The sequence below is a fragment of the Grampus griseus genome (genome assembly GCF_964374135.1).
Source record: "Grampus griseus genome assembly, chromosome: 5".
Classification (NCBI taxonomy): Eukaryota; Metazoa; Chordata; class Mammalia; order Artiodactyla; family Delphinidae; genus Grampus; species Grampus griseus.
In genome coordinates, this window is record NC_138998.1 from 61,626,789 (window position 1) to 61,652,683 (window position 25,895).

Genomic DNA, 25,895 nt, shown 5'->3' on the forward strand with positions numbered 1-25,895 from the left:
CCCCATTCACCACAACTAGAGAAAGCCCGCGCACAGCAACGGAGATCCAATACAGACAAAAATAAATAATTTATTTTTAAAGTGTAATTCACTGATTTAGTTTATTGTAAAAGAAAGGTCATAATACCATCTCAAAAGGTGTAGAAAAGCATTTCACAAAATTCTGTATCCCTGATAAAATTCTTAGCAAACTAGGAATAGAAGGGAACTTCTTCAGCCTGATAATAAAGAGCATCTACAAAAATCCTACCGCTAACGTCATACTTAAAGTGGTACTACCAGAAAACCAAACCAAACAACAACCAAAAAAACCCTGATTCTGATCTTCTAGAGGAAATACAGAAGCAGAGGAACATGTTAAAAGATTCCATGGGGATGCCATTAGCAAAATCCAGATAGTAGGAAACTATGGAATAAGTGTGCCAGCGTCTTCAACAAATAAACCTCAAGGAAAATAAAGGACCGTGAGAGATAGAGGCAAACTCTGTAGATTAAAAGAGACTTAAGAGATGCATCAGCCAGCTTCAGTGTGTGGCCTTTATTTGGGTCTTGATTTAAACAAATGAAATGTAGAAACAAAGAACAGAAACCTCAATAACATTTGACATTTATGAGACAATTTGAAATCCAAACACTGATCAGATATTTGACATGGAGGAATGATTGTTAATTTTTGAAAGCCTGTCAATGAAATTGTGTGGTTACGTTAGAAAGGATTTATTTATTGTGCATATTACTGAATTTTTGTAAATGAGATGTTCAAGATCTGAGATTTACTTCAGAATTTTTACTGTGTTATAGGGGAGTCAGTGGGAATATAGATGAAACAAGATTGGTGATGAAGTGATAATTAATGAACCTGGTTACTGGCTACATTGGGTTCATTATTTTATTCTCTCTACCTTTGTATATATTTTTAAATTTTCATGATAAAAAGTTAAGAAAAATTACTAGTTATCAGTATTGACCACTTACATATTTTAGGAGATTTATAAATATTAATGTATTTAAGCCTCCCAGAAACTGCATGGTTTTCAAAGATGGAAAAATGTAATTGTCAGAAGTTTGAAACTTGTTTAAACTCTGTCACCTATTGGGTGACAGAGCCAGAATTTGCAACCAGATTTATCAGACAGGAGGTTTCGTTTCTATTTTGCTGGGCTGTGCTGACTTTCATATACTATGCTGCTTTATCTTCCCATTTCCTCTTGTGTTTTTTGTTGATATTTATTTCAAAGAACTTGGAGGTACCATTTCAATTAGCCCTATTCTTTGCCAGAAGCAGTGACTACCTGTCATCCAGTAGTGGGCAGGTTGCAACAATTTTGCTTCAAATTTAGAAGTTGGCATGTTCTTCCCTTTACGCATTACTCTGAAAAATAAAGAGACCGTATATAAGCAGAGAATTACTTTTTGCACTTTGTCCTTCATGCCACTTCCACTGACAGACTGGCACTTGACTGACATTTTTTTCCCCCACTCACTTATGGGATGAAACCATGTTGTCTCTGTAATCCACATTCTTTAAAACTTGAGACTCCTAATGCATGTAATTTTTACCTTAAAATTTTTTTTTTTAGGCTTTGGTTGGAGAGAAGGCTTGTTATCAATCCATCAGTAGCTATGGTGGTCAGATCTTTTATTTGGGGACAAAAGTAAGTTCTTCCACTCTGTGACTTGGTGTGCATTTGTGTCAGGTTAGTAGGGGCTGAAGGAGGTTGCTGGTAAAGAGGGCAGTGCATTACAGAATGAATACTGATTAGCAGTAATCGAAAACTTTTAGGGGTTAGATGATTTTTAATTAATTTTTTTTAAGATTGCCCCTTTATTTCATTATAGGTTATTATAAGATGTTGAATATAGTTCTCTGTGCTTTACAACTAATTAATTTATTTCCTCTACTTTTAGACATACTGTATTTTTACTTTTGTTTAGGTTCTGGTTTTCTTTGTTCAGAGGGATACTTTCATAATGTTCCTTCACATTTATGTTTTCATGACCAGGAAGATACCTTTTCATTAATATTTGACATGTAATTAGGATGTCCTTTAGCTTAGATCATCTTAGGGTATATTAAAACGCATTGAGACATTTGACTTACAATAGGAACTTTTTGTATGTCAGTTTGTTCCTGTGGGTTTTTTTTTTTTTAAACTTAACATGGAGGGCTTCCCTGGTGGCACAGTGGTTAAGAATCCGCCTGCCGATGCAGGGGACACAGGTTTGAGCCCTGGTGCAGGAAGATCCCACATGCCGCAGAGCAACTAAGCCCATGCGCCACAACTACTGATCCTGCGCTCTAGAGCCCGTGAGCCACAGCTACTGAGCCTGCGTTCTAGAGCCTGTACTCCGCAACAAGAGAAGCCACCACAATGAGAAGCCCACACACCGCAACGAAGATTATCCCCTGCTCTCCATGACTAGAGAAAGCCCGTGCACAGCAACGAAGACCCAATGCAGCCAAAAATAAATAAATAAATTTAAAAAAAACTTAGCACAGAGAAACATGTTGGGAGATTGGACTTTCCTTCTTCCTTGTCCGTGGAATTAACTCCCCTTCTTGGACTGTAGACTTACTGACCTTTAAATGTTTGATTTACTCTTTAACGTGGGCCCTTGAAGACCCTTTAGTAAATACTTTTAACTGTAGTATGAAATGTTTTTACTTAAAGAGATGTAAAATGAGATGTAGGACTGAGACAAATGTGTCTCTCAAACAAGTCTGTTAAAGATGATAATTTTAATTTCCATCTCTTTGTTTTCCAGTCTGTTTATGTGATGATGCTGAGGAGCTGGAGAGAGGTGAGTTCAAAGTAATTTTATATGGTAGCACTATTGAATTGAGAGCATCTTAACGTTTTTTGTTCTGACTTTGCAGAAAAAGAGTATTTGGATTTGTGCTTTTTAATTTCAGAAGTGTACATCAAAACCATTGTAACTTATCTACTTGATTTGATAAAACTGACTATAACTAATGATAAGGTTTGGCTGCATATATCAGAAAATTCAAAATACCAGTGGTGTAAGAGAACTCTCATGTAAAGGCAATCTGGAGGTAGGCAGTCTGTGGCTAGTGTGGCAACTCCGTGGTCTTTGGCATACTACCCTGTTGTGCCATCCTTGTGTGTGGATTCTAGTCTCAAGGTCATTTCATGTTCCAATATGACTGCTGGAGTTCCAGCTTTTAAATCCACATTCCAGGAAGGAGGAAAGAGAAGAGGAGGCTGGCCCTGGCCTTTTAAGGTGACATCCCAGAAAGGTCCAGATAGCACTTCCACTTATCATTGGCCAGAACTTAGTCACATGGCCCCAAGTGGCTATAAGGGAGTCTTAGAAATGTCCTTTAGCTGGTTTATTGCTGTCTCAAATAAACTTGGGATTTGTTACGAAAGAGGAGGGAGTGAATGGATGTTGTGATAACTAGCTTTTTCTGCTACAGTGACATTCTAGCTGTTTCCTCTTTTCATATTTAGGCCTTGTGGCAGCTTATACTAGCCTATACAGTCACTGTACTGTCCAGTGCTTTAAGAAATTGTTTTTCTTGGAAATAAGATATTCACATGGTTATTGGAATAATTTTAGCTACTAAGCAGCAACTTCTGGAAAGATATTAGGTAGAATAGGAATTTTGACTGGTGATTGGTCAGACAAAGGGGTCTGTCTTCTCTCATTTATTCATTTTAGAGAGTGGATCACCTCCTGAAACAAGACTGTCTTACAGAAGCCTTGGCTCTTGCATGGTCTTTCCATGAAGGAAAAGCAAAAGCAGTAGTGGGTAAGTTAACAGAACACCGGTGTAGTAGGTGTTGTTTTTCTGGAGCAGAGAAAATGAATAATACTGATCACTTACAGAACACTTTTGACTTAGTGTTCAAGTATTTTATAAGCAAGATGTTATCAGACCTTACAGACTTTCAGTGAAAAAGGTTAATGACGAATACAGGATATAGAATTTTAAATGTCATTTTAAAATTCATTTCATAAGGAAAATTTATTATTAGAACAAAAGGGAAGTACATTGATAAGCTATCTGGTCCAATAGATGGGAGGTGTTCCTGTTATGGCATATTATCCAGCATTTTGATACCTAAGGATTGTTATATCTGCTGTTAGCATAGGTTATCAGTAGAAGACCAGGGCAGTTTCACTCCTGAAGATACGGATTAACTTTGTATTTACGCTGGATTTTGCTTCTCTGCAGGATTATCAGGGGATGCCAGTAAGAGAAAGGCTGTTGTTACAGATCGGGTGAGTATTTTAATAGGGTCTTTACTGGGGTACAGTGCAGATTGCCTTTGGTATTTGCTAATAATCTTGGGCGTGATTAGGTAAATGACTACAGTTAAGAAGAGAGTGTATTAAGAAAACAAGTCAGATTGTAATTCCTTGGTGTTATCTTGAGTGCTTTTTAAATTCCTTCTTATCACCCTTTCTTTTTTCCCTTGCTCACTCTCATGAAAATTATAGATAGTAAAATAGCCAAAAGACAGCAGACAGTAGGAGGAGTAAAAAACCCAGGGATCTGGGTTATCTTTGAACCTAATTATAGTCCATAGAAAGTTGACATTTGTTGGTCTTTATAAACTGATTAGTAATAATGAGAAATACTATATGTGCAAGTGTTTGTGTTGCCTGAGGGAGCAGAGAGGCCTGATGTTTATTATTATTATTAATTAGTATTAATATGGTTAATGTTAATATTTAACACTAGCTTTGTTTTCCTAGTCTAGACTTGCTTGAATTCATTTACTATAGTCATTCCTCCTCCTTTTTATTGTGCAAATGCATTGGTAAAAATTAGATTCCAAATTAGTATAAACATTTAGAAAACATATACAGAAGTTGGTCAATCCTGAGACTTATAAGTGATTTTCTCAGTATCTGGTAAAAAAGTATTGGCTGTCTGTGTTCTTTAGGGAAAGACATATGCAGAGGATAGCTGAAGAGCTAAACTTCAACTTTTTATTTCCTGAGCAATATATATACTAATGAGGTCTGGAACCTGGAGGTATTTATTAGGAAAGATTAGCAAATTGGTGCTAACACTGAGGCTGAAAGAAATTAGGCTGGGGTTAAAAAAAACCTGAGAAATAAAGTCACTAAAATTTTAAATTATATTTTTAATATAATAGCAAAGCCTGATTCTGTATTATTTAAGAAGATCACATATATTAAGTATTGAAAAACTTTAGAGACATACTTTAATTTATATACAAAGCTGTTTTCCTTACAGATGGTGGAAATCCTGTTCCATTATGCAGATCGAGCTCTAAAAAAGTGCCCAGACCAGGGAAAAATCCAAGTGATGGAGCAGCATTTTCAGGTACACCTTTGCAAGTGCTTCTAATAGACATTGCTATGAATAGGTCTAGTACTACTGCTCTGATATTATATGAGAATGAGACTTTCATGTTTTGGTTAAACATTTTTCAGTGTTCAGAGCTTTATTACAGGGTTTGTGGAGCATTCTCAGTGATTGAATTTTGAGGTAACAGGTGTACAGACACATGGGAACAGATGAGTAAAATGTTGTGGGTTGTTAGTGCTTAGGCACTTGGTGCTGCATGGAAGGAAAGAATGTACGTATGAGGGTACATACCTGAGAATTGACACCTTACACCTTGATGATGCCTAACACTTACGTTAACTAGGCTAGTTGGAGAAGAAGTGTACTACCAAGGTTTAAATTTAGTTCTCCTAGGAGCACCTGTGATTTAAGATTAGATACGTTACCAAAAAAAAATTATGATCTCTTAAATATACTGATGAACGACCTTTAGTTTCTCTTGAAACTCAGTGAAAATGGAAGTCAAGGAATGACTTAAAGACCTGCACGGTGCTTATTATGAGAGTTTCACCATTTGCAGTGATCTCAAAATATATTTGTTGCAAATCTGTGTCTTCTTTCCCATTTTGAGGGCTCCGTCCCCTCCCCCTGCCTCCTCTTTTAACAAACATTTGAGGGTCTGATACGGGGGTCAGCAAACATTTTCTGAGAAGGGCTAGATGGAAAATTTAGGCTTTGTGGCGTATATATGGTCTCTGTCACATATTCCTCTGAGTGATTTTTTTTTGTTTTTAAACAACCCTTTAAAAATGTAAAAACCATTCTTAGCTGTGAGCCATTCAGAAACAGGCTGTGGGAGGACTTGGCCCATGGGTCAAAGGATGCAGCCTCTGGTCTAACATGTACTAGGCACTGGGCGGTAGTGTGTAAAAGGTAAGTAGTCCTTGCTATCTTAAAGTTGACAATCTAGTCAAAATAACTTTTCTTGTGTACATTAATAGAAATGTTTAAAAGAAATCTAGGGTTTTGGAGTTCTGAGGAGCAGACACAGCTCACATCTTTTTTATATCTCCATTTGCTGCTCTTAACTTTGGAAGACAAGGATAGATGTGGCAATGAACAGTTGGAGGGTATCAAAACAGGATTTGGTTTCCTGAACTGTACTCTTTAATGCTGCAGTAGTGGGCTTCTGGCAGAGTAACTTGTACTGCCTTTTGGCTAGAGGCTTATTACATTTGTCAGTAAAGAAGAGAAAGAAGCCTATATAAGATTATGAAAGTAGATAACTTAGGAGAGGAAAACATATGGCAGAAAGAAGGCATTTGGGGACAAAACGGTTTGGGAACAGTACCTTGTATATATATGATTTTGTATATCAATGCAGTATATATAGAAAAGAAAACTTAGTATTTTAACCAGAAGGTATCTGTTACCAAGAGGTGGTAGGATGGTACTCATGTAAGAACTCTGGTCGTTGGAAGATGTACTTTGTTGAAAAGAAACATCCAATAGGGAATGCTAGGAGGGGCTGATGAGGGGTGTGTGTGTGTGCGTGTGCGCATGTACACATAAGATGGAAACCACCTTGCTGGGGAAGAATATGGTAGAGAGCTGTAAAAGAAGAAAGGAACAAAAGTGATATTCTGATGGAGAGATATGAAAGAATCTCAGCATGAGATTGTAAAATTTACTGAGAAACAAACTGTAGTAGTAATGTGTTCTTTAACCATCTAGATAGTTGTCAGAAGTTTCATTCTGCTAAAAAGAGTATCTGATAACATTTTAAATTTATTAATCATTTAGTCTCATAGGTGGTAAAGGAAACGATGGTGGGAACCATTATCCTGAATTTACTTTTTCCCAGTGATTGGGAAAATAGAAGAGATAGATTATTGATAGGAAAATTATCATTTATTTTAAAGTTTGTAATAATGATGAAAAAATAACACTCGTGAATCCTGTGTTTTAGAAAGCAGATATTTTAGGGAAAAAAATATGGGCACAGTCTCATGGTTATAGGCTCCAAAATAATAATAGGTTCACAAAGAACAGGAAATTCTTAAATTCTGATGTAATAACCACAAACAATTCAAAGAGAAAGGAAATGGGGAGGAATGTTGAGAGAAGTATCTGTCTAGAAAACACAGAACAGCTACCAGAGTTGGATAGAGGCTGATAACCAAAGATATTTGCCCAAAGCATCAAGAATCTATACGACTGTCAGAAAAGAGACTGGTCTGGTGCAGATTGTGCCTACCAAAATGCTAAGGGGAACGAAGGAGGGCTTTTGGCAAAGATTCACTGAATACGTATATTATGTGCCAAGTGCTACATGAAGGGTGTGACATTCATTTTTTTTTTTAACATCTTTATTGGAGTGTAATTGCTTTACAATGGTGTGTTAGTTTCTGCTGTACAACAAAATGAATCAGTTATATATATATATATGTTCCCATACCTCTTCCCTCTTGCGTCTCCCTCCCTCCCACCCTCCCTATCCCACCCCTCCAGGTGGTCACAAAGCACCGAGCTGATCTCCCTGTGCTATGCAGCTGCTTCCCACTAGCTATCTACCTTATGTTTGGTAGTGTATATATGTCCATGCCTCTCTCTCGCTTTGTCACAGCTTACCCTTCCCCCTCACCATATCCTCAAGTCCATTCTCTAGTAGGTCTGTGACTTTATTCCTGTCTTAGCCCTAGGCTCTTCATGACATTTTTTTCCCTTAAATTCCATATATATGTGTTAGCATACGGTATTTGTCTCTCTCTTTCTGACTTACTTCACTCTGTATGACAGACTCTAGGTGTATCCACCTCATTACAAATAGTTCAATTTCGTTTCTTTTTATGGCTGAGTAATATTGCATTGTATATATGTGCCACATCTTCTTTATCCATTCATCTGATTATGGACACTTAGGTTGTTTCCATCTCCGGGCTATTGTAAACAGCTGCAATGAACATTTTGGTACATGACTCTTTTTGAATTATGGTTTTCTCAGGGTATATGCCCAGTAGTGGGATTGCTGGGTCATACGGTAGTTCAATTTGTAGTTTTTTAAGGAACCTCCATACTGTTCTCCATAATGGCTGTATCAATTTACATTCCCACCAACAGTGCAAGAGGGTTCCCTTTTCTCCACACCCTCTCCAGCATTTATTGTTTCTAGATATTTTGATGATGGCAATTCTGACTGGTGTGAGATGATATCTCATTGTAGTTTTGATTTGCATTTCTCTAATGATTAATGATGTTGAGCATTCTTTCATGTGTTTGTTGCCAGTCCATATATCTTCTTTGGAGAAATGTGTATTTAGGTCTTCTGCCCATTTTTGGATTGGGTTGTTTGTTTTTTTTTGTTATTAAGCTGCATGAGCTGCTTGTAAATCTTGGAGATTAATCCTTTGGCAGTTGCTTCATTAGCAAATATTTTCTCCCATTCTGAGGGTTGTCTTTTGGTCTTGTTTATGGTTTCCTTTGCTGTGCAAAAGCTTTGAAGTTTCATCAAGTCCCATTTGTTTATTTTTGTTTTTATTTCCATGTCTCTAGGAGGTGGGTCAAAAAGGATCTTGCTGTGATTTATGTCATAGAGTGTCCTGCCTATGTTTTCCTCTAAGAGTTTGATAGTTTCTGGCCTTACATTTAGATATTTAATCCATTTTGAGCTTATTTTTGTGTATGGTGTTAGGGAATGATCTAATCTCATACTTTTATATGTACCTGTCCAGTTTTCCCAGTACCACTTACTGAAGAGGCTGTCCTTTCTCCACTGTACATTCCTGCCTCCTTTATCAAAGTTAAGGTGAGCATATGTGCATGGGTTTATCTCTGGGCTTTCTATCCTGTTCCATTGATCTATCTTTCTGTTTTTGCGCCCGTACCATACTGTCTTGATTACTGTAGCTTTGTAGTATAGTCTGAAGTCAGGGAGCCTGATTCCTCCAGCTCCGTTTTTTGTTCTCAAGAGTACTTTGGCTATTCGGGGTCTTTTGTGTTTCCATACAAATTGTGAAATTTTTTGTTCTAGTTCTGTGAAAAATGCCAGTGGTAGTTTGATAGGGATTGCATTGAATCTGTAGATTGCTTTGGGTAGTAGAGTCATTTTCACAATGTTGATTCTTTCAATCCAAGAACATGGTATATCTCTCCATCTATTTGTATTATCTTTAATTTCTTTCATCAGTGTCTTATAATTTTCTGCATACAGGTCTTTTGTCTCCTTAGGTAGGTTTATTCATAGATATTTTATTCTTTTTGTTGCAATGGTAAATGGGAGTGTTTTCTTGATTTCACTTTCAGATTTTTCATCATTAGTGTACAGGAATGCCAGAGATTTCTGTGCATTAATTTTGTATCCTGCTACTTTACCAAATTCATTGATTAGCTCTAGCAGTTTTCTGCTGGCATCTTTAGGATTCTCTATGTATAGTATCATGTCATCTGCAAACAGTGACAGCTTTACTTCTTTTCCGATTTGGATTCCTTTTATTTCCTTTTCTTCTCTGATTGCTGTGGCTAAAACTTCCAAAACTGTGTTGAATAAGAGTGGTGAGAGTGGGCAACCTTGTCTTGTTCCTGATCTTAGTGTAAATGGTTTCAGTTTTTCACCATTGAGGACGATGTTGGCTGTGGGTTTGTCATATATGGCCTTTATTATGTTGAGGAAAGTTCCTTCTGTGCCTACTTTCTGGAGGGTTTTTATCATAAATGGGTATTGAATTTTGTCGAAAGCTTTCTCTGCATCTATTGAGATGATCATTTGGTTTTTCTCCTTCAGTTTGTTAATATGGTGTATCACGTTGATTGATTTGCGTATATTGAAGAATCCTTGCATTCCTGGAATAAACCCCACTTGATCATGGTGTATGATCCTTTTAATGTGCTGTTGGATTCTGTTTGCTAGTATTTTGTTGAGGATTTTTGCATCTATGTTTATCAGTGATATTGGCCTGTAGTTTTCTTTCTTTGTGACAGCCTTGTCTGGTTTTGGTATCAGGATGATGGAGGCCTCGTAGAATGAGTTTGGGAGTGTTCCTCCCTCTGCTATATATGTATATATTTTTTTTCCTCTGCTATATTTTTGAAGAGTTTGAGAAGGTTAGGTGTTAGCTCTTCTCTAAATATTTGATAGAATTCGCCTGTGAAGCCATCTGGTTCTGGGCTTTTGTTTGTTGGAAGATTTTTAATTACAGTTTCAATTTCAGTGCTTGTGATTGGTCTGTTCATATTTTCTATATCTTCCTGATTCAGTCTTGGCAGGTTGTGCATTTCTAAGAATTTGTCCATTTCTTCCAGGTTGTCCATTTTATTGGCATAGAGTTGCTTGTAGTAATCTCTCATGATCTTTTGTATTTCTGCAGTGTCAGTTGTTACTTCTCCTGTTTTATTTCTAATTCTATTGATTTGAGTCTTCTTCCCTTTTTTCTTGATGAGCCTGGCTAATGGTTAATCAATTTTGCTTATCTTCTCAAAGAACCAGCTTTTAGTTTTATTGATCTTTGCTATCGTTTCCTTCGTTTCTTTTTCATTTATTTCTGATCTGATTTTTATGATTTCTTTCCTTCTGCTAACTTTGGGGTTTTTTTGTTCTTCTTCCTCTAATTGCTTTAGGTGCAAGCTTAGGTTGTTTATTCGAGATGTTTCCTGTTTCTTAAGGTAGGCTTGTATTGCTATAAACTTCCCTCTTTGAACTGCTTTTGCTGCATCCCATAGGTTTTGGCTCATCGTGTCTCCATTGTCATTTGTTTCTAGGTATTTTTTTATTTCCTCTTTGATTTCTTCAGTGATCCCTTCATTATTAAGTAGTGTATTGTTTAGCCTCCATGTGTTTGTATTTTTTACAGCTCTTTTCCTGTAATTGATACCTAGTCTCATAGCGTTGTGGTCGGAAAGGATACTTGATACAACTTCGATTTTCTTAAACTTACCAAGGCTTGATTTGTGACCCAAGATAAGATCTATCCTGGAGAATGTTCCATGAGCACTTGAGAAAAATGTGTATTCTGTTGTTTTTGGATGGAGTGTCCTATAAATATCAATTAAGTCCATCTTGTTTAATGTATCATTTAAAGCTTGTGTTTCCTTATTTATTTTCATTTTGGATGATCTGTCCTTTGGTGAAAGTGGGATGTTAAAGTCCCCTACTATGAATGTGTTACTGTCGATTTCCCCTTTTATGGCTATTAGTATTTGCCTTATGTATTGAGGTGCTCCTATGTTGGGTGCATAAGTATTTAAAATTGTTATATCTTCTTCTTGGATCGATCCCTTGTTCATTATGTAGTGTCCTTCTTTGTCTCTTCTGATAGTCTTTATTTTAACATCTATTTTGTCTGATATGAGAATTGCTACTCCAGCTTTTTTTGGGTTTCCATTTGCATGAAATATCTTTTTCCATCCCCTTACTTTCAGTTTGTATGTGTCTCTAGGTCTGAAGTGGGTCTCTTGTAGACAGCAAATATATGGGTCTTGTTTTTGTATCCATTCAGCCAGTCTGTGTCTTTTAGTGGGAGCATTTAATCCATTTACATTTAAGGTAATTATCAATATGTATGTTCCTATTCCCATTTTCTTAATTGTTTTGTTATTGTAGGTCTTTTCCTTCTCTTGTGTTTCTTGCCTAGAGAAGTTCCTTTAGCAGTTGTTGTAAAACTGGTTTGGTGGTGCTGAACTCTCTCAGCTTTTGCTTGTCTGTAAAGGTTTTAATTTCTCCATCAAATCTGAATGAGATCCGTGCTGGGTAGAGTAATCTCGGTTGCAGGTTTTTCTCCTTCAACACTTTCAATATGTCCTGCCAGTCCCTTCTGAATGCAGTTTCTGCTGAAAGATCAGCTGTTAACCTTATGGGGATTCCCTTGTGTGTTATTTGTTGTTTTTCCCTTGCTGCTTTTAATATGTTTTCTTTGTATTTAATTTTTGATAGTTGGATTAATATGTGTCTTGGCATGTTTCTCCTTGGATTTATCCTGTATGAGACTCTGTGCTTCCTGGACTTGATTAACTATTTCCTTTCCCATATTAGGGAAGTTTTCAACTATAATCTCTTCAAATATTTTCTCAGTGCCTTTCTTTTTCTCTTCTCCTTCTGGGACCCCCATAATTTGAATGTTGGTGCATTTAATGTTGTCCCAGAGGTCTCTGAGACTGTCCTCAGTTCTTTTCATTCGTTTTTCTTTATTCTGCTCTGCAGTAGTTATTCCCACTATTTTATCTTCCAGGTCACTTATCCGTTCTTCTGCCTCAGTTATTCTGCTATTGATCCCATATAGAGTATTTTTAATTCTATTTATTGTGTTGTTCATCATTGCTTGTTTCCTCTTCATTTCTTCTAGGTCCTTGTTAAATTTTTCTTGCATTTTCTCTATTCTATTTCCAAAATTTTGGATCATCTTTCCCATCATTATTCTGAACTCTTTTTCAGGTAGACTGCCTGTTCCCTCTTCATTTGTTAGGTCTGGTGGGTTTTTATCTTGCTCCTTCATCTGCTGTGTGTTTTTCTGTCTTCTCATTTTGCTTATCTTACTGTGTTTGGGGTCTCCTCTTCGCAGGCTGTAGGTTCGTAGTTCTCATTGTTTTTGGTGTCTGTCCCCAGAGGCTAAGGTTGGTTCAGTGGGTTGTGTAGGCTTCCTGGTGGAGGGGACTAGTGCCTGTGTTCTGGTGGATGAGGCTGGATCTTGTCTTTCTGGTGGGCAGGTCCTCGTCTGGGGGTGTGTTTTGGGCTGTCTGTGGCCTTATTATGATTTTAGGCAGCCTCTCTGGTAATGGATGGGGCTGTGTTCCTGTCTTGCTAGTTGTTTGGCATAGGGTGTCCAGCAATGTAGCTTGCTGGTCGTTGAGTGAAGCTGGGTGCTGGTGTTGAGATGGAGATCTCTGGGAGATTTTCGCCATTTGATATTATGTGGAGCTGGGAGGTCTCTTGTGGACTAGTGTCCTGAACTTGGCTCTGCCACCTCAGTGGCACAGCCATGATGCCTGGCTGGAGCACCAAGAGCCTTTCATCCACACGGTTCAGAATAAAAGGGAGAAAAAAAAGAAAGAAAGAAATGGTGGGGGGGGGGGGGAGGGAGGAAGGGGATAAAATAAAATAAAGTAAAATAAAATAATGGTATTAAAAAGTAAAGAACAATTATTAAGAAAAAAAATTTAAAAAGGAAAAAAAAAAAAAACCCGGAAGGACAGAACCCTAGGACAAATGGTAAAAGCAAAGCTGTACAGACAAAATCTCACACAGAAGCATACACATACACAGTCACAGAAAGAGGAAAAGGGGAAAAAATAATATATCTTGCTCCCAAAGTCCACCTCCTCAATTTGGGATGATTTGTTGTCTATTCATGTATTCCACAGATGCCGGGTACATCAAGTTGATTGTGGAGCTTTAATCCACTGCTCCTGAAGCTGCTGGGAGAGATTTCCCTTTCTCTTCTTTGTTCGCACAGCTCCCAAGTTCAGCTTGGATTTGGACCCGCCTCTGCGTGTAGGTTGCCTGAGAGCGTCTGTTCTTTGCTCAGACAGGACGGGGTTAAAGGAGCTGCTGATTCGGGGGCTCTGGCTCACTCACGCCGGGGGGAGGGAGGGGCATGGAGTGCGGGGCGAGCCTGCGGCGGCAGAGGCCGGCGTGACGTTGCACCAGCTTGAGGCGCGCCATGCGTTCTCCCGGGGAAGTTGTCTCTGGATCCCGGGACCCTGGCAGTGGCGGGCTGCACAGGCTCCCCGGAAGGGGGGGTGTGTGTGGATAGTGACCTGTGCTCGCACACAGGCTTCTTGGTGGCGGCAGCAGCAGCCTTAGCTCTCATGCCTGTCTCTGGGGTCCGCGCTTTTAGCCGTGGCTCGCCCCGTCTCTGCAACTCCTTTAAGCAGCGCTCTTAATCCCCTCTCCTCGCGCACCAGGAAACAAAGAGGGAAGAAAAAGTCTCTTGCCTCTTCGGCAGGTCCAGACTTTTCCCCGGACTCCCTCCCGGCCAGCCGTGGCACACTAACCCCCTTCAGGCTGTGTTCACGCCGCCAACCGCCAAGCCCTGTCCTCTCCCTGCGCTCAGACCGAAGCCCAAGCCTCAGCTCCCAGCCCTGCCCGCCCCAGCGGGGGAGCAGACAAGCCTCTCGGGCTGGTGAGTGCCGGTCGGCATCGATCCTCTGTGCGGGAATCTCTCCGTTTTGCCCCCTGCACCCCCGCTACTGTGCTCTCCTCCGCGGCTCCGAAGGTTTACCCCTCTGCCACCCGCAGTCTCCGCCCGTGAAGGGGCTTCCTAGTGTGTGGAAACCTTTCCTCCTTCACAGCTCCCACCCACTGGTGCAAGTCCCGTCCCTATGCTTTTGTCTCTGTTTATTCTTTTTTCTTTTGCCCTACCCAGGTACGTGGGGGGGGGGGGGGGTTCTTGCCTTTTGGGAGGTCTGAGGTCTTCTGGAGCGTTCAGTGGGTGTTCTGTAGGAGTTGTTCCACGTGTAGATGTATTTCTGGTGTATCTGTGGGGCGGAAGGTGATCTCCACATTTTACTCTTCCGCCATCTTCCCGGAAGCTCCTCATTTTTGTTTAATTCTCACAACAGCACCACGAAGTAGATACTGTTTTTAGCCTCATTTTTTTGATGAGGAAATTTAGGCTGAGAGAGGTTAAGTGACTTCCCAAGGTAGTATTGCTGATAAAGGGTGAGGACAGAACTCCAATCCAGGTTTTTCTGACTTCAGAGCCCAGCTCTTCACTAACCATTGTACCATATTGTTATTTTCAGAGCAAGTGCAGGGAAAGGATGAGTGAGAAGGGGTGATGTTAATAGGTGATCAGGAATGATAGTTATAGCAAACATCTGAAGTCTTTAGTGCTTACTGTGTGGCAGGCACTGTTACAAACCCTTCACACTTGTTAGCTCATTTAATTCCTATAACTCTATGAGGTAGGTACTGTCATTATTCACATTTATCAATGAGACTGAGGCACAGAGAGGTTGAATTGCCTGTTCCAGGTCGCATAGCTAGTGAATGATAGAGCTGGGATTAGAATCCAGGCACTTGGGCTTCAGAGTCCACATCTGGACTTCTACACTCTACTCTAGAGCAACACTTCTTGTTTTGCTTCCTTTTTCATGAGCACAGAGAATGGTCTTTAAAATGGAAAAGTCCAGGGACTTCACCATCCAATGCAGGGTGGTCCAGTGGTTGGGACTTCACCATCCAATGCAGGGGGTTGCGGATTCGATGCCTGGTCGGGGAACTAGGATCCTGTATGCCTTGCGGCAGGAATGCCAGGGCATAGAGCGGAGGCAGGGTTGTGACAAATTCAATGAAGACTTTGGGGGTGGTCCACATCAAAAAAGAAAGAAAGAAAATCTTAAAAAACAATAAAATAAAATGAAAACGTCCAGATAAATATATTAAAGAAAAAAGTTGAAGCCCAGGATATATTTCATATAGTTAAATCATGATTGTTCAAATCTCAAGATGCAGTGGAATTATAACCTGGGATCCTGTTTGAATGATCTGAGCTATCATTAATAATTTGTAAGTAACTTTGGATCAGTATTCAATTAAGACATACTCACTTAAGCATGGATGCCTAAGCAGAGGAGACACAGTTTATTTCACTCAGGAGGACTATTGCTTTTGGAAAAGGTGATCTTCAGCCCATTAGGATGAGGGAGATACATGCACAAGTCACCATAACTCTGCAGTTTTAAGTGTTAAGTCATAAATATTTAATCATAAAACAGTCATAAAATAATTAAATAGGTTAACTCTTAAAGTGTAATTTTTTAAAAGAAGAGTGGACATAGGAAACTACACACTGATAACCCCAGTGTGGTTTATGAGCAATTTTTCATGAGTTCACCTAAAAACAACCTTGTTAAACTCATAAACTGCATTTTTGACAGGAATGTGAGGACAATATATTCTTCTTTTTAATTAATTAACTTTTTGGCTGCCTTGGGTCTTCGTTGCTGTGCACAGGCTTCTCATTGCAGTGGCTTCTCTTTGTTGTGGAGCAGAGGCTCTAGGTGCGCGGGCTTCAGTAGTTGTGGCACACAGGCTCAGTAATTGTGGCTCGTGGGCTGTAGGGCGCAGGCTGAGTAGTTGTGGTGCACGGGCTTAGTTGCTCAGTGGCATGTGTGATCTTCCCGGACCAGGGATCAAACCCATGTCCCCTCCGTTGGCAGGCGGATTCTTAACCACTGCACCACCAGGGAAGTCCCCGGACACTATATTCAAGCAGTGCTTATTACATAACGTCTTGATTTTGTTAAAGCATTTTGCTTAGTTTTCCATTATCCTCATTGCTGAAGTAGATTAGTAAATAGTAAGTAGATTTGCAGATGATGAACATCCCTACCCAGAGAGTATTCTTGGTGGCTGAGTATTAATTACTTTCTAGGGATCTTTCATATCCAGGTTTTTATCATTGATTTGGATGAAGATTTATGGAGTGGCTTGTCAAATTTAGATGGCACCAAGAATTCGGGGTCCCAAATGATCTCGACAAAGTGCAATCAAAATTGTTATGAGATGAAATTTAACAAGGGTAAACGACTTGCACTAGATTCAAATAATTAAGCTGCATGCATACTGGATTGGGAAAATCTAGCTGGACAGGATTTTAGTTGACCACAAACTTAGTGTGAGCCAGTTGTGTGTTAAGGCCCAGATAGAGGAAAGTGATCGTACCACTGGCCTACGTGTTGAAAATAAAAACTCTAAGATATTTTATGGACTGTTGACAGACTGACCTACATCCCACAACTGGGATGGTGGGAGGTTTTAAAAACAACAGTTAAAAAAAATACTGGGGTTGTTTAATCTGAGGAGAAATTAAGTGGAGACACGGCTGCTTTCAGATAGTGAAGGACTGTCATATGGAGATCTATTATATTGCAGCAGAGGGAAGGCTAATGTAAGTGGATAGAAATCAGGAGAAGGTCTATTTCAGTTTAAAATGACCTAGTGATGATGTAACAAATCTTGGACTTGTGTGCCTCCTACTATTGAATGTACTGAAGTAAAGGGATGATGACCAACTAATCAGGAGTGTTTTTTAAAAGACTTTGTTTTGCTGGGTGGGAAGGTCTGAGAATTCTGTATCATTATGGAGAAACTCATTGGAAACAGGTAACCTCTAATCCAATTAGTTCAAATTCCTAAGACTAGTTTCTCTCTCAGGCAAAATACTGAGCATTTGCATTTTACCAGCAGGTGGCACTAATGCCTGCTGTCTCAGTTTTAATCTTTACCTTTGAGAAGGAGTCTCACCTTTTCCTTAGAGTCAGAATATATAATGCCATTCAGTATTTCTGCTTTCCTCCAAAGATCAATCAATATCTTGCCCTGTCTTAACTACAGAAGATAACTTTTGGATCTCATGATGTTTTTGACAGGCTGTGGCTTTTATTTATCTAAAAAAGATTTGAACCTATAATTATAATTTATTTGTACACTAGCTAGTAAGATTAAAAGGAATTAAAGTGTTCTCTGCCTCATACATCTTGAACCTTACCTTTTCTTCGGGCTGTCTTTCCCATCCCCCAAACAAAGTCAAACAGGAAACAAATCCCTTCTTTGCCCCGCGCCATCTCTCATAGTCTTATGCCTCTTGTTTGTACAGTCTTAACAGAGCCACACATCTTATGCGCTGTCTCCATCTCCTCACCTCCCTCTCATTCCGTGTCTGTGAATTCTGTGGGCCCTTTTATTCCTCATCTTATTGGTCCTCAGTAGTATTCAACACAGTTAACGACTCTGGAAACAGTCTGTCCCTTTGGCTTCTCTGTTATCCGAGTTCCCTGCTAACAGTGTTCTCCAACTCTAAAGTTGCCTAATGAACTGTGGAAGCATTTTCATGTATTTTGGGTTATTTTATCTTGCTACATTTATCTGAAACAAAGTAGAGGTATAAAAAATAAACCGGAGGCATTTAAAAAGTATCAATCAGGCCAAAAAGATTTGAAAAAATAATGTAATTTTAAAATATCTTCAAAGTTAAGCCTTACATTGTTACCAAGCTCTCTTTCCAGGTTCATTTTACATTTCCATGACAGAGAGAACATTCAAGGCCATTGTTATAGCAGCTGTTGGCATATATTTTTGTATTAAGAGTTCATGCCAAAGAATGGACAGAGACTAAAAGCTGAATGTAGGGTGAGGCTGTAGAGCTTTCCTTGTCTAACTCATGCTTCCCTGAGATGCTTTGAAGAAAGAAAAACAGTGTTGGTGTCCAGCATACTGCTTTATCCCTGAGGCTTGTTTAAAAATGTTGGTTCTGGGGAGTCAGATTTTTCCTAGAAGATTATTTTGTTATCATCATACCTGAAAAGAAAAAAAAAGGAAAAATGCATATACATATATACACATACAGAGAACTATCTATATCTATATAGCTGCTCACGGTGTTTTGTTTGTGTACTAATACTCCAATACCAGCTGCTTAGCTCTGAGAGCCCACAGGGACCGATTGATTGATCTGTCTGTCTTTCTGAGGTGTGTGTGTGTGTGTGTGTGTGTGTGTGTGTGTGTGTGTGTGTTCAGGTATGTTTATCTACTTTGCTGTACATGTACATTCTAGGCTTTGTTAGGATTTTGAATCATTATCAAACAATGTGGTTTTCATTGCCTGATTGATTTTTAGAATATAAATTATGTGAATTATATTGCTCCAGAAAGCAAAGGAATCTACATCTGCTATCTCATTTCTTTTCACATCATCCCTATGAAAGAGGGAAAGGCAGAGATTATGTCTTCAGTTGGCAGATGGTAAGACAGTCACAATGCAATAAAATGATCTATTCAGTCGCTCAGACAATTGACACGCTTAAATATTTAGGTTTTCTGTTAGCTCAGAGTTTTATTCACATATCCACATTGTCTTCTTTAATTAATCTTAAATGTACACAGATACCTAACAAGAGAAACAATCTTCTTTGTTCACTTGTAGGGCTGTGCATTGAGGAAAAGATTAGAGAAATATTTACTTTTTTTGGATTCTGGAGACCAAAAATTCATCCATTTCTCAGGGGTGGCCTTGTAAGCTTTTGAGACCGAGAGGAATCTTCTTAAAGCAGATGTTGCTTACTGTGTCTGTGTTGAAAGACAGTCAGATAAGCAAGCAGCACACAGTATAGGCTGAACTTAAAGGCAGGAGGGCTAGGCCCTTGATATTGTAGTATCCCATAGGTTGGCATATGTAGACCAGGTCTGGCTGGATGGACTGAGGGTTTTGCTTCAATAGAAGGACTGGTCTTTTTCCATTCTCTTTTTCTTTAGGGCTCTTGTGAGAGCAGCCTTCCAAATGAGTTAAGTGGGGATCATCTGAGCTTGGGCATCAACTGCTCAAGGTGGTTGTATACTAGTCCTGGGAATGTCAGCTGCCTAACTCTGACCGCAGATCCTGTGGGAAGTTGAGTCAGTGCTTAGCCCTTACCACTGGGAAGATGGGGAGCTACTGATCCTACCTAGCTCATTTTCAGGCATCTAGGAGATTGCCACCAGGGATCATCCACTGGACAGTCAGGCTTGTCTCTTCATAGAAATCAGATTCTGGAAAGGAAGGCTTAAATAAGGAAATAGATTTGGCTTTAACGAATGTTTTGTTTATGATTTTAAATGTTCAAAATTGATAAAACCCTGGTTTCTTTAAGAAGCCAGATTGAAAGTGCTAATTTGGATAGGTTAGCCTTATTTAAGTGAGTTGAGTAAGAATAGTCAGGGGCAGGCAGGCGTGTGTATCCTTTTTTTTTTCTTTTAATTAAATGTTAAATTTTGGGATAGTTGTAGATTCACATTTAGTTGTAAAAATTAATATAAAGAGATCCCGTGTACTCTTCATTCGGTTTTCCCCAGTAGGAACATCTTGCAACATCTTGTATATTGTACAACTACATAACCAGGATATTGACCAGTACAGTGAAGATACAGAACATTTCCATTACCACAGAATCCCTCATTATGCCCTTCTGTAGCCACACCTACTTCCCTCCTGCCCCCAGCCCTTTTTTAGCCCTTGGCAATCATTAATTGTTCTCCATTTCTATAATTTTGTCATTTCAAGAATGTTATATGCATAGAATTTATAGTATGTAACCTTTTGGGAATTGACGTTTTTAAACTCAGCATAATTCTCTGGTGATTCATCTAGGTTGTTGCCTCTACCACGTTTGTTGCTTTTTATTGCTGAGTTGTATTCCATAACATGGATGGATGTACCACAGTTTGATTAACCATTCACCCAATGAAGGACGTCATTGTTTCCAGTTTGGGGCTATTAAAAATAAAGGCGCTATAAACTTGTGTATACTGGTTTCTGTGTGAACCTAAGCCTTCATTTCTCTGGGAGAAATGTCCAGGAGTGCAATTGCTGGATCATATGATAGTTGTATGTTTAATTTTTTAAGAAACTACCAAACTGTTTCCCAGAGTGGTTGTACCATTTTATATTTTCAGCAGCAATATATGAGTGATCCAGTTTATCTACGTCCTCACCAGCATTTGACGAAGTCACTCTCTTTTATCTTTGTTATTCTGATAGATGTGTAGTGAAACCTCATTGTGGTTTAACTTATGTTTCCCTAATGACTGATGATGTTGAACATCTTTTCTTGTGCTTATTTGCCATTTGTATATCTTCTTTTGTCAAATGTCTGTTTGTGTGTTTTGCCTATGTTCTAATTAGATTGTTTTTATTTTACTGTTGGGTTTTGATAGTTCTAGATTTTTAAAAAACATATGCCTCATTCTAGCTTTTTGTCAGGTAGGTGATTCTCCCAGTAAGTAGCTTTTCTTTTTATCCTCTTAACAGGGGCTTTTAAATTCGGATGAAGTCCAGTTTATTAATTTTTCCTTTTGTGCTTGTGGCATCAGGTCTGAGAATTCTTTGTCTAGTCTAGGATCCTGAAGATTTTCTCCTGTGTTTTTCCTAAAAGTTTTATAGTTTTGTGTTTGCACTTAAATCTGTGATGTTTTGAGTTAAATTTTATATAACTTATGAGACTTAGACCAAAGTTTATTTGTTTTTATTTTTATTTTTTTTGGCCTATGAATGTCCAAGTGCTCCAGCACCATTTGTTGAAAAATCTGTCCTTTCCCCCATTGAATTGCTTTAGCACCTTTGTCAAAAACGAGTTGGGCATATTTGTGTGGGTCTATTTCTCGGTTCTCCTTTCTATTCCATTGACCTATGTGTCTATACTTCTGCCAATACCACAGTCTTGATTACTGTAGCTATGTAGTAAGTCTTGAAATTGGATAAAGTGATTCTTCTACTTTATTTTTCATGTCAAAATTGTTTCAGCTATTCTAATTTCTTTGCTTTTCCATATACATTATAGAAAGTTTTTGTCTGTATCTACAAAAAAATCTTGTGAGGATTTTGATAGAAATTATATTAAATCTATGTATCAATTTGGGCAGAATTGACATCTTTACCATGTTGAGTCTTTTGTTTATTTATTTATTTTTGGTTGCGTTGGGTCTTCATTGCTGTGCGTGGGCTTTCTCTAGTTGCAGCGAGCAGGGGCTACTCTTCGTTGTGGTGTGCGGGCTTCTCATGGCGGTGGCTTGTCTTGTTGTGGAGCACAGGCTCTAGGTGTGCGGGCTTCAGTAGTTGTGGCATGCGGGCTCAGTAGTTGTGGTGCATGGGCTTAGTTGGTCTGCGGTATGTGGGATCTTCCTGGACCAGGGCTCGAACCCGTGTCCCCTGCATTGGCAGGCAGATTCTTTCCACTGTGCCACCAGGGAAGTCTACCATGTTGAGTCTTACAGTCTTCTTTGATTTCTTTCATCAGTATTTTCTAGTTTTCAGTACAATTCCTGTACCTTAGACTACATTATTAGATTTATACCTAGTCAGTCTGCCTGCTTGCCTTCCCTACTCTCCTCCCTTCTTTTCTTTTGCAGTTGTAAATTGTATTGAATTTTTAATTTTGGTGTCCACGTGTTCACTAATAGCATATAGAAATATAATTGGTTTTTGTGTGTTTATCTTGTATCCTGCAATCTTGCTGGACTCACTTCTTAGTTCTAGGAAGTTTTGTGTAGATTCCTTGGGATTTGCTATGTAGACAATCATGTTATCTGCAAACAGGAATAGTTTTATTTTTTCCTTCCTAATCTATGCCTCCCCCAAATCCCCCACCCCTTTTTTTCCCTTTATTGCATGGTTAGAACTTCCAGGGCAGTATTTCCAGGGCTAGAACTTCTTACTGTGTTAAATAAGAGTGGTGAGAGCTGACATCCTTGCCTTGTTCCTAGTCAAAGTGAAAGCATTTGATTTTTCACCTTTAAGTATAATGTTAGCTGCATGTTTACTGCAGGTACTCGGTCAAGTTGTGGAAATTTCCCTCTCTTTCTGTTTTTCTAAGAGTTGTTTTTCTTGAATGGGTGTTGAATTTTGTCAGATGTACTTTCTGCACTGACTGATATGATCATATGATTTTTCTGCTTTAGCCTGTTAATATGGTGCATTATATTGATGGATTTTAAATTATTGAACCAGCCTTGCATCCGTGGAATGAACCTCACTTGGTCATGATATGTAATTCTTTTTATATATTGATGAATTATGTATGCTAATATTTTGTTAGGGATTTTTTTTTTTTGCGGTACGCGGGCCTCTCACCGCTGTGGCCTCTCCCGTTGTGGAGCACAGGCTCCGGACGCGCAGGCTCAGCAGCCATGACTCACGGGCCCAGCCGCTCCGCGACATGTGGGATCTTTCCGGACCGGGGCACGAACCCGCATCCCCTGCATCGGCAGGCGGACTCTCAACCACTGCGCCACCAGGGAAGCCCTTGTTAAGGATTTTTGCATCTTTATTCATGAGGGATTTTGGTCTGTAGTTTTCTCTTTTTGTAATGTCCTTTCAGATTTTGGTGTTAGTAATACTATACAAAATGAGTTGGGAAGTGTTCTCTCCTCTTCTGTTTTCTGGAAGAGATTATATAGAATTGGTATCAGTTCTTTAAACTTTTTTTTCTTTTTTTTTTTTTTTTTTGGCGGTATGCGGGCCTCTCACTGTTGTGGCCTCTCCCGTTGCGGAGAACAGGCTCCAGGTGCACAGGCTTAGCGGCCATGGCTCACGGGCCCAGCCGCTCTGCGACATGTGGGATCTTCCCAGACCAGGGCACGAACCCATGTCCCCTGCATCAGCAGGCGGACTCTCAACCACTGCGCCACCAGGGAAGCCCTCTTTAAACTTTTAATGTAATTCTTCAGTGAAACCATCTGAGCATAGAGATTTGGGGGGGTGGTTTAAAATTATGCATTCACTTTCTTTAATAATTAGAGGGGTATTCAAGTGATCTATTGCATATTGAGTGAACTGTGATAGTGTTTTTTTGAGGAATTGATCCATTTCATCTAAGCTGTGAAATTTATGTGTGTAGTGTTGTTCGTGGTATTCCCTTATTATCCTTTTGATATCTACAGGGTCTATTGTGATATCCCCTGCTTCATTCCTTATGTTGGTAATTGTGTCTACTTCTTATTCTTTGTCAGTCTTGGTAGAGTTTCCTCAGTTTTACTCTCTTTTTTCAATTAACTGGCTCTTTGTTTTACTGACATTCTCTATTGTTTTTTTGTTTTCAGTTTCACTGATGTCTGCTCCTTATGTTCTTCCTTTTGTTTGCTTTGTATTTATGTTGTTCTTCTTTTTCTAAGTTTTTGAAATGAGAACTTAGGTTAATTTGAGACTTTTTCTGTTTTCTAGTGTATGTATTTAATGCTGTAAATTTCCTTTCAGCATGACTATTAGCTGTGTCCTACAAGTTTTGATGTGCTGTATTTTCATTTTCATTCAGTTGAATGTATTTTAAAATTTCTCTTGTGACTTCCTCATTGATTCATGGGTTATTTAGAAAGGTGTTGCTTAGTTTTCGACTGTTTGCAGATTTTCTTGTTATCTTTCTGTTTGTGATTTCTAGTTTGATTCAGGTGTGGTTGGAGAACACATGCTGTATGGTTTCAGTACTTTCAGATTTGCTGAAGTTTGTTTAATGACCCTAGATGTCGTTTATCTTGGAAAATGTTCAGTGGGCACTTGAAAAGAATTTGCTTTCTGCTGTTGTTGGTTGGAGTGTTCTAAAAATATCATTTGGGTATTTTGATGGTTGATGGTGTTACTGAGTTTTTCTATATCCTTGTTAATTTTCTGTCTAGTTCTTTCAGTTTCTGAGAGTACGTGTTGAAGTCTAGCAGAATTGTGGATTTGTCTGTTTATCTTTTCAGTTCTATCAATTCTTGTTTCATTTACTTTGCAGCGCTGTTACTTGATGCATACACATTTAGGATTGCTGTTTTCTTGGTGGATTGACGCTTTTATCACTATAATGTCTCTGTTGGTTTATGGTAGTGTTCTTTGCTCCAAAGTTTATTTTATCTAATATTAATGTAGCCACTCCTGCTTTCTTTTGATTGATGTTTGCATCATATGTCTTTTTCTATCAGTTTATTTTCAACCTGCCTATATTGTTAAATTTGAAGTGAGTTCTTTTGTAGACTTCTTGAATCCATTTTGCCAACCTCTGTCTTTTAATTGGTATATTTAGACCATTTACATTTAACGTAATTGTCCATATGTTAGGGTTTAAGTCTGTCATTTTTTGTTTTGTTTCTTCTCTCAATTTTTCGCTTCTCTGTTTTTTTTTTCCTACCTTGTTGTGAGTCACTTGAAAATTCTTTAGAGTTTCATTTTGATTTATCTGTAGTATATTTGAGTGAATCTTTTTGTCTAGATTTTTATAGTGGTTGCTCTAGGTATTATATATACATTCCAATTGAAGTAGTGTAGAAACCTTACCTGCCTTTATATCCATTTACCCTTTCCTCTTTATAATATATTGTCTTAAATATTTCCACTGCATTCATTTAGGACTACATCACACAGTATAATGTTTGCTTCAACTGTAAAACATAAGTAAGAAAACTCAAGAGAAGGACTGTCTATTTTATTTACCCTTGTTTTTGCTTGCCACGTTCTTTCTTCTTTCCTGATGTACCAAGGTCCCTTGCTTTACCATTTCCTTTCTGTTTAGAGAACTTTAATTAGTCATTCTTTTGGAGTAATTTTGCTGGCAGCAAAGTCTTCTTCATCTGAGAATGTCTTGATTTTCCCTTCATTCCTTAAGAATATTTCACTAGATTTAGGATTCTGGGTTGACAGTTATTTTCTTTCAGCACTTGAAAAAATCATGCTACTTCCTCTGGCCTCCATGATTTCTGTTGAGAAATCCAGTCATTCAAATTATTTTTTCCCTCTGTCGCTAAGGTGTGGGATCAAACCTGGGCCATAGCAGTGAAAGTGAAGAGTCCTAACCACTGGGCTGCCAGGGAGTTCCCAGGTGTGGTCTTTTTTATGCCACTTTTAAGGTTTTTTTTTTTTGTCTTTAGTTTTCAGAAGTTTTGAAAACTATCTTTGGTGTGGATTTCTTGGATTTATGCTGTTTGGATAAATCTGTGTGTTTATGTCTTTTGCCAAATTTGGGACATTTTTAGCCATTACATCTTTGAGTACTTTTTCAGTCCCACCCTCTTTCTTCTCTCCTTCTGAGACTCTTATATCACAAATGTTAGATCTTTTTTATAGTCCTAGAAGTCCCTGAGTCTTTGTTCACGTTTTTTCAGTCAGTCATTTTT

At 38.7% G+C, this 25,895-nt stretch overlaps 1 protein-coding gene across 1 annotated transcript in view; it reads left to right on the plus strand.

Annotated features, from left to right (window-relative positions):
* The window catches only part of VPS8 (VPS8 subunit of CORVET complex), a 308,205-nt gene that overhangs the window by 60,017 nt on the left and 222,293 nt on the right, over positions 1–25,895 (plus strand). Inside the window, exons 16-20 of the mRNA XM_082654910.1 lie at positions 1,581–1,655; positions 2,767–2,802; positions 3,685–3,775; positions 4,202–4,248; positions 5,234–5,323. Coding sequence (XP_082511036.1) covers positions 1,581–1,655; positions 2,767–2,802; positions 3,685–3,775; positions 4,202–4,248; positions 5,234–5,323 — 339 coding nt within the window. The remainder of the gene's footprint in view (positions 1–1,580; positions 1,656–2,766; positions 2,803–3,684; positions 3,776–4,201; positions 4,249–5,233; positions 5,324–25,895) is intronic.